Here is an 8,936-nt window from a genome sequence, read left to right on the forward strand (position 1 = left end):
ATAAATCTAAGAGTTATATTTATCAATACATGTTAAATTCACATTTTTTCTTAGTGAGCCCCACGTGTTGAGATAAATGTCCAACCTTTAGATTCACATTAACCTTACACCGCTCTTTTATGACCATTTTGCCACGAAAATCTCTATAAAAAAATAACAGGAGAGATATTACAAGACTGCAAAACAGATTATCTTCATCACAAATAATTAAACTGTATGTCTTACATCATTTCCATGCATAAAAAAGTATATCGGTGCTCTCTGAGAAATCTTAAAGGGAAAATCGTCGAATTCATTTTCTTACAGACCGACAAAAAGATGAGAAAGACTCCTTGAGTTCACTCGGTAGAGAAAGTGCCAAAGGTGGAATGACACCATAGAGCTGCCTTTTGCCACTCATTGAATGTTGCATAGCAAGAGCCGGCTGCTGCTTATTAAGACCTTCAATTATAAACGAGAACGCCCCAAATGTGAGGCAGCTTTGAAGTAGAGCTTGCGGGGCACCTGAGAAAAATAGATGTAAATGGGCTTCACCAGGAAGAGGGACAGAAAAAGTATGCGGGGTGAAAATAACCTGGAAAGCTTAGAGCAAGACCAGTACAACATCCAGCAACTCCTGCGTTGATAACTGTAGAGAAAGGAGACAAATCAAATAAGAACAGTGAAGGATGCAACAATTAACATTTCTTTTAAAAGAACACATACCATCATCTTTCCCCCGGAATCTCTTCAGAAAACATACAACTAAACTGTGTACTCCTGATAAAACCGCAAATGTCTGCGTGGTGAAGCAGAATCGACAATTCCGAGATGAAGACAACATCAAATTTCCAATCATAAGACAGGGAACAAGCATTATTCAATATGTTTCATATCCAATACCTTGGCAGAAGAACCTGCCTCGACAAATGATCCTTTAAAGCCTTTCTTCCGAATTAATCCAGCACCTAAAACACAGAAACCACTAAGATATATCTGGACAGCTGTTCCAAGAACACAGCTTCATCACCATCAGATTTCAAGAAACCTAAAGTGGCCCCTTCATCGTTTACAATGTCCACCAATTCATAACTCAAAACTTTAGCATGTACCCAAAAAGACAAACAAGAGAAGAAAACATAATCTTTTGCACCCATAGGAATAGACACACACCTATGCTATGTGTAACAAAGGAATTTCCAATTAAGCGTAAGTCAAAGCAAAATGCAATTGGCACTTCATTCACTTTTAAGTTCAGTATCGCATGATACCTTGAATTTCGTAAATGTCAACATTTAAGCTTCCCGGGATACCACCAACATGAGATAAAAATGTCAACATTTAAGCATCCCGGGATACCACCAACATGAGATAGAAAACATTTTACAGTTCAAAGCTTCTCATTCATACACTGTTTACAGCAATCCCCAATTCAACGTTGAGCACAGGAGAGCATTTATTGGGACAGCACCCCACCCCCCAACACACACACACACACACATGCACACGCAAATACTGGTGTTAATTGTGGTGATTCACTCTGTAGGGAAGAAAGAAAAAAAGATGGACATAAATATTTGGTGCTGAAAATATATTTAAATAGGCCTAATTGAACTAACTGAAGTTATTAACGAATCAACGATGCTCCTACCAATACAAATCAATGGACTGGACAATAACACCTCAAACTCTCATCTATGATAAGTGAACTTAAATTGACGGTGACTCCAAAAATAGAATTTACAGTGGTACAAATCTGTAATTGGAAAGGACTGACAATGATTATGATCTAACAACTGACTTGATCCGGCAAAAAGTTCTATGAGAAAAATTGACTGGGTAAGAGTTATATAAGTGGCTACAAGAGTGCAACTCCCTTAAACAGCTTAGGACTCCCTATCTCAGCCTACTGGAAAAAATATGCTCAAATTAGGCCTGAGGACTACAGAAAAGAAGTTGAATAATTGCTAACCTATTGCACTTGGAGAGTTTTGACGAACTTCAGATTATCCTACCAATTACCATCATCATGATGTCATATAAATTCTTGTAATATGCAATAATAAGAAATTCAAGGTGTCAACACTCCCAGGATTAAACACTGCCCGCACCAGTATGCGCACATAGCCATTTGATGCTAAAACCAGTGTTCAAAAGTGGATGGATTGAAGTCGACAAAAAGGCTACTGATGTATATCATTGGAATGATTTGCCACAATTCTCATCACTTACAAGGAAGGTGACTAACAAAATCAGTACTGACTGCTCTTAGCAAGACTGTAACTTTCAAATGACTGACAATGTTCAGCTCTGGCAAGACTGTCATTTCAACTGACTCACAGTGGACTGCGAAATTAACTTAAATGCTTAAAACATATGAATAATCACAACAAATCATTGCTATTTAGCTCCTCATTTTTATTTAATTTTTTTGCATTTGTAGAGGGGAAAATGTGAAAGAAATCAGAAAAGACGTTCAAAACAGCACAAAGAAATCAGAACCCGAGCTTCAGAACATGTCACTGGCATTACATACAAGGAAACATTTTCCCAAAATACAAGTTCAGTCCGACTAGCAGTCACGCGCCTGACTGCCTGCCAGACATCACTATGTCACCCGAGCTGGAATGCTGTCCCGGCGTCAAGGAAGGAACTACTAAGTAAGGCGCAGCATTGGGCCAATTCCCTTGTGCTAGCATCCCATTAACAGGCGCCTCACAGATGAACTCTAATCTAGATAACACTCCACAAAACTTTCACCACGAAATTCAAGACAACGGTAAAATCTTAACACCGTCATCGTTAAATTCGCTACCATAAGAACCATAATTATCGTGGAAAAACCGAGAAAAGAATCAACTGAATGATAAATTACCGAAACCGTAAATGGACCCCATGAAAGCACCGGCAGCGGCGTCACCGGCGGATCTGATTACACAAACAAGGGGAGGACCCGATGGATTGGTGCTGGCCAGTGAATTGGAACTAGGATTAGGTTCAGGAATTATATCAATTTCAGATTCTGAGTCCGAAGCCGAGGGATTCGCCGGTGTCGCCATATTGCTAGACCCTAACTGTCTCCAAAGTTTTCAGCTCTGTTCTTGATGTCGGGCGCAGATATTTTACGGATATTCGAGATAATAAGAATAATAAAATATATTCTTTTTATTCGGTTCTCGCATACACGTCAGTCAGTTAACATCGTCGTTGCTATGTTGCTAGTATTGTATTACACATATTTATAATGATTTTACGTTTAAAACAAATAGTTATAAAAATGGATTTTTTAAAATAAAAAAACGAGAAATTGACTTTCGGTCCCAAACCGTCGATTTTTTTTGTGTTCAGTCCCTGGGTATTTTTTTAGTACCACATTTCCACATGAAGTGTACCACATTTTGTATGACATAGTACCACAATTTTGTGGGTAGGGAGTGAACCCAAAGAAATATTTTGATTAGGGATTTTTCACCAACTACCCCAATAAAAAATTGTTTAAAATAATTTTATACGTTTTTTTTCTTAATTAAATTTATTTTGTTTATCTTTTCTTTTACTCTTTTTGAGACATTGTTGGAACAAAATTTTAAAAAGTAAATATGATACATGCAATGTGTGAGTGTAATAATAATGAACCAAAAAGATGAAAATAAAATAATGTTTATTTTGGATAAAGTTGAAGGAAAAATTGTTATATTTGAATGGTTTGATTGATTTGATGTGTGATGCAATATTACTGTAATAGAGTATTTCGATTGAAAGTTTTCAAAATGAATTAATGAAATCGTCAATTTTGAGTTGAGTTGCAAGACAAAAATTTGTGTGAGACGGTCTCACGGGTCGTATTTGTGAGACGGATCTCTTATTTGGGTCATTCATGAAAAAATATTACTTTTTATGCTAAGAGTATTACTTTTTATTGTGAATATCGGTATGATTGATCCGTCTCACAGATAAATATTCGTGATATCGTCTCACGAAAGACTTACTCTGAGTACAATTGACGTTGAACGTGATGGCATGATATAACATAAAACGATTTCTCATTTTGCTGACCATGTTTTGGTTATTACAAATCTCTACCCTAACTCAAAAGAAATATTATCGTATTTTAAAAATGAAAATATTATTAAACTCAATGTTCTAAAAATCGGGCTGAGCAACAGCCGTTTGACTAATAAAAAAAGGTAAGTCGACCAGCCTAGACGATCATCGATGGTCCTAGGCGATCAAGGTTTTTTTTGTTTTTATTTTTTTAAAAAATTTTATCTTTTAAGTTAAATTAAAAATTCAATTAAAAAACAAAATTTAATTTTTTATAAATCATAAACCAAAGTCTTACAAGACAGAAAAAATAGGATCGCAGTGATGATACTTAATTAATTTAGATAATTATTTAATGTCCTAAAATACAAACATATTTTCTTCTCCTTATCAAACAATGATTTAATATCCGAAAATAAGAAAATAAAAAATAATTTAAAGATATTAATATATAATGTTAATAAATATTATAAAAATTAATTTTAAAAAACCGTCAAAGCTATTAGCCGCTAGACAGTAGATAGTTGTCAGTCTATCGCCTATCGTTTTTAAGAATACTGAATTTAAACCTAATATTTTTAGGCAACTTACAAAATTTTCCCCATTTCCTTGCCAACATTTCCTTAGCAAAGGTAATGAATGCTAGTTTTAGCAAGACATGAGAAATTTGCACGCACTAATAAATAACAAAAAAATCATAACAAAGTTAATGAAACAAGATCAAACAACACAAGCCAATCTCTAAAACTACATCTATTTCAAACAAATTAGAAATTTTAACTAGTCAAATACATAATCTGCATAAAAAAGAATTCATAATAATGTTTTTTCTTTATTAAAGGGAAAGCTAGGAGGCTATCCCTCTCATTCTCATAATTTCAAGCTAGTAATATCAAAGAGAAGCTCACATACAATCTGAGTAAATTACAAATCCCAGAAAAAAAAACCAGAAAACTTTGTAAGTCATTCAAGCCGACAAACAGGGGAAACAAAGAATACAAGAATAACTCTCTACCTTTTCAAATTGTTCGTACCAGTGACACCGCCTTTTACTTGAAGTGAAGCACAACAAATACTGTAGAATGGATCTCGTGGAGTATGTCCCGCAATCTGATTTACATCTCAATCGGAACGCTGATAAAAGAACCTAAGTTATGTTTAAAAAGCAAGCCTCAAACGCTAACAAAATCCCTCGAAATACTTTTCTGAACATGTATAGTTTGCAGACCCCTGTTAGCTCTGTGAAATGGCATCACAATAAGATGAAACATGTCTACTGAGGGATATGCACTAAAATCACGATTCACGTGCTTTTTTAATTAACCGCTCCTACATTATCCTCAGAAAGACCAAATTTCCTAAGCAGCAATTCCTGAAGAAGGTCAGAGAAATAAAAGTTATGAATATAAAATGGCTAGATTTGACAATGTATACCGCTAATTAATATTGAAGCCGGTGTACTGTCAATTGTTTTCGATGTATTCTTCACTGAATTTCAAGAATAATATATTTGAAACTTCAGCAAATTATCATTGTAGTGGCACAATGGTCATTCCGACATGTAGTTAAATACAGAAAAGACTGCAAGTTAGACATGTTGTCACCCTGTAAAAATTGTCATTGATACTCCATCGGTCGCCTAATTCTGCAACTCTATATTTTGTGAGATGATTTTTGCAACTTAAAGCTCGAAAAACAACTCCTTTACACGTCATTAAATGCAATCTTCTATCGAAACTTTTGAACCTATGAATCTGAAAAAGCAATAATACAAGCCATCTATTTTTTTTTACTTTGCTTACATCTCATTAAATGTAGATGTACTTATAATAAGACGCAGCCATTTCCAGAATCCAGATAATAGATAATTGCTTTCTTCCCCTTTCTAGTTTTGTTTACTAAAAGGTATATGCGGCAATGGAAGATCATCACCAACATGGAAAATCTTGACTCTGATCAAGCCAAATCACTTAAAATCACAATGGGAGCATGCATGTTCAAAAATGTGTGCCCGCGTGTGAGTATGAGTATATGCACGCTTGTGCAAAGAGAGGCGTATATGGTGTGAGGTTCAACACGCTACGAGCCAACAAGTTAATAATGGTCCGAAACATATGAAAATTCAAATTGTTCGCATTGTTTATGCAAATGAGCTAGAAAAAAATTCCAATTTGAGATTTCACCTTCTGTATTATCTCCACAAATGAAGCAGCAGTAACTCAAAAAAATGGCTAACAATACTTCATCCTATACTATGCTTCTATTAAGCAATACGGTCTAGATAAATAAAAGAAAGGAAAGAACAGTTGTTTCATAAAGAGCTAAAATATTTTATCAAGTCGTTCATCGGATGACATTTATGAATCATCAAATCCCATCTTTTCAAGTAAAAACACTTATTATAGCATACCACCATTCCATTTTCGGCCAATGAAATTATTCGCAAATTTAGTGAAAGGCTAAACAAATTACCTCTTTTGGGTTGTCTACTCGGAATCTCATAGCCCACCCCATAACTGTCAGAATCTTTAGCAGTGCCGTCTTCTGGATTTCCAATACCATAATCAAATGAACCAGAATTACCCAGCTCGGAAGAAGCAGTTTGCCAAGTAGGATCACCATAAACAGAGCCACTGCGGTAAAAGTCCCCATAAGATCCCTCATAACCACTCCCTGATGCAGCAAATGATGATGTTGTAGCCACACCTGTTCCACCATTTCTTCCGAAACCACCCATTCCCAGTGGATAACTGTTTTCTCCACCTCTATAGAGAACATTTCCCCCACTATATCCAGAAGAGTTGCCGCCAAGAGATGCAGCAATAGGAGACGTGCCCCAATTTGCTCCATTGTTTCCAAATACCCCCAAAACACCGCTTCCAGAACCGAAGTACGAACCTGAGCGAGCATTATTCGGGGAAGTGTTAATGCTGCCATTCCCCCATACATTTCTCGATGGTGAGTTGAAAACAGAATCACCTCTGCTGCTACTGGAGTTGTATCCGATAGGAGTATTGTACCTACTCTGGTTACTTCCAAAAAACGGGTTCATGACACGGCCATATCCCAGGTTGCCACTAAAGTTAGAACCCCCTCCAAATCCAGCATTCAATCCTTGCTCCACGTTCACTCCCATTCCAAACGTTGGAGAACCAAAATGTGAGAATCCAGCACGAGCATTAGCTAACGAGTTGTATCTACCATCCATTCTCATTCCATAACCTCCAAGAGAGCTCAGATTATACCCCTGATTATAGCTGTTGAGGAAATTGTTGGCTCTAGTAAATCCATAGTTATATCCAAGAAGCGGGCTCCGACTAGGCCCGGGTGATAATTCTTTTGGAACGGCTCGCTTAACCTCAACCATCTTACCATTGAGTTCATGAAAGGTTTTGTACAACACCCTATCAACCGCTTCCTCTGAATCATAGGTTATAAACCCAAAACCTCTCGGCCTTTGTGTGTTGTGATCATACATCACTACAGCATCTGTTATGGTACCAAACTGATCAAAGTAACCTTTAAAATCACTCTCAGTCACCATAGATGCTAATCCTCCTACAAAAATCTTTTTAGTGTGTCCCTGTCCCGGTGATCCCTGAGTACTGCCTGTATTTCGGATTATCAGGTGCTGATCGTCTCTTGGAACAGCTTTCTTTGCTTCCACCTGGAGTTAAAGGACAATGCATGGTCCGCAAAATGAGATGAAATCCTTATTATGGAGACGTAAAGCATGAAAATTAACCAACAAGCATATTCAGATGAGAAAATTTACAGTCAATTGACTTAGTACACGTAGTATTTGGCAATGCAAATAGCAGCATTTCGAATGCATTGTGATTTGCAGACAATATACCCAACTGACTTACAGTTCGTCCATCAATCATGTGCTTCTCCTTAACCACTCTTTCTGCAACTGCAGGGTCTGCATAGACAACAAAACCAAAGCCACGAGCTCGACCCGTGGTTCGATCTCGCATGATTACAGCCTCTACCACTTGTCCATAGGCTCCAAAATATTCTTTAAGACGATCCTCGTCGGTGTCCCAAGAAATCCCACCGATAAAAAGCTTACCTCGATCCATCTCCATCTTTTTCTGAAAAATTTAGATCAAATTACCTCAATGTTCAACAATCCTACAATCTCTGTGAAGTGCCCGAATCAAATCAAGAATGAAATAAATTGATGCAGCACAAAACATGAAAGAGATTGCAAGCGAAGAAGAATCGCAACAACTCCAAAATGCAAAGTTGCAAACCATCAACAGACAAATCCATCAGATCCAGAAAAAAAATAAACAAGAGCTCAGAGAAAAGAAAAATCAAACCTTATCCAGAAAATGAGGCAGGAACCCAGTACTAATCACAGATCAAATATCAAGTGGGAAATGCCCGATTTAATAAAACAGGATTGGATCCTTCATTCATCGGCAAAGATTAAACATACGCAATCCTGAAAACTCAGAATCCACGTAGATCAGGCAGAACCCACAAACGATAACAATCAGATAGTCAACAAAAAACCAATATTTGGATTCATCTCCACAAAAACTCACCGTCAAAGGAGAAGAAGTAATCACAGAATTGAAGCCAAGATCTAATGAGAGGAATATACATAAATAAAAACACAAGGTATGTTCATCCTCTCGCTTTGTTCTCTCTCTGTCTATCTCCAATGGTCCTTCTCTTCCTTTTCTTTTTCCTTGTTTATTCCACTCCTTTTTCACATAATCAAAAGAAATGGAATTTCTTGGGCGATGAAAGGATATATTGATTATATATTATTATAATAATATATAAATATTGTAGGGAGAGAAAGAGAGAGGGGAAGAGAAGAGGAGGTCATGTCTATAGGAATGGTTAAGCAAATCCACTGGTGTGAGAAATTTTGGAGCCTTAAGGTAGATGACAGA

General features: G+C 36.7%; 2 protein-coding genes across 2 annotated transcripts; both read right to left on the minus strand.

Moving 5' to 3' along the window:
- Window positions 1-166: 166 nt before the first annotated feature.
- LOC140978074 (mitochondrial import inner membrane translocase subunit TIM22-3-like) lies at window positions 167-3,120 on the minus strand. The gene is made up of 5 exons (XM_073442847.1): window positions 2,855-3,120; window positions 883-947; window positions 706-778; window positions 575-628; window positions 167-504 (listed from the first exon to the last, which is right to left on the minus strand). Exons 1-5 carry the CDS (start codon window positions 3,036-3,038, stop codon window positions 293-295), a joined length of 588 nt encoding a protein of 195 aa, XP_073298948.1. The 5' UTR covers window positions 3,039-3,120; the 3' UTR covers window positions 167-292.
- Window positions 3,121-4,835: 1,715 nt separating this feature from the next.
- On the minus strand, window positions 4,836-8,930 carry LOC140978075 (heterogeneous nuclear ribonucleoprotein 1-like). Its single transcript, XM_073442848.1, has 5 exons — window positions 8,580-8,930; window positions 8,352-8,476; window positions 7,893-8,120; window positions 6,496-7,690; window positions 4,836-5,395 (listed from the first exon to the last, which is right to left on the minus strand). Exons 3-5 carry the CDS (start codon window positions 8,112-8,114, stop codon window positions 5,382-5,384), a joined length of 1,431 nt encoding a protein of 476 aa, XP_073298949.1. The 5' UTR covers window positions 8,115-8,120; window positions 8,352-8,476; window positions 8,580-8,930; the 3' UTR covers window positions 4,836-5,381.
- Window positions 8,931-8,936: the final 6 nt, after the last annotated feature.

The sequence above is a fragment of the Primulina huaijiensis genome, chromosome 6 (assembly GCF_012295235.1).
Source record: "Primulina huaijiensis isolate GDHJ02 chromosome 6, ASM1229523v2, whole genome shotgun sequence".
In the NCBI taxonomy this organism is placed as follows: Eukaryota; Viridiplantae; Streptophyta; class Magnoliopsida; order Lamiales; family Gesneriaceae; genus Primulina; species Primulina huaijiensis.

Excerpts from the sequence above, each read along its gene's own strand:
- LOC140978075 (XM_073442848.1), bottom strand. The coding sequence starts at position 8,114 with ATGGAGATGGATCGAGGTAAGCTTTTTATCGGTGGGATTTCTTGGGAC. Across the intron at positions 7,691-7,892 it reads ACATGATTGATGGACGAACT|GTGGAAGCAAAGAAAGCTGT; the intron begins GTAAGTCAGTTG and ends CTTTAACTCCAG.
- LOC140978074 (XM_073442847.1), bottom strand. The coding sequence starts at position 3,038 with ATGGCGACACCGGCGAATCCCTCGGCTTCGGACTCAGAATCTGAAATT. Across the intron at positions 948-2,854 it reads GGGGTCCATTTACGGTTTCG|GTGCTGGATTAATTCGGAAG; the intron begins GTAATTTATCAT and ends TCTGTGTTTTAG. Across the intron at positions 779-882 it reads AGGCAGGTTCTTCTGCCAAG|ACATTTGCGGTTTTATCAGG; the intron begins GTATTGGATATG and ends TTCACCACGCAG.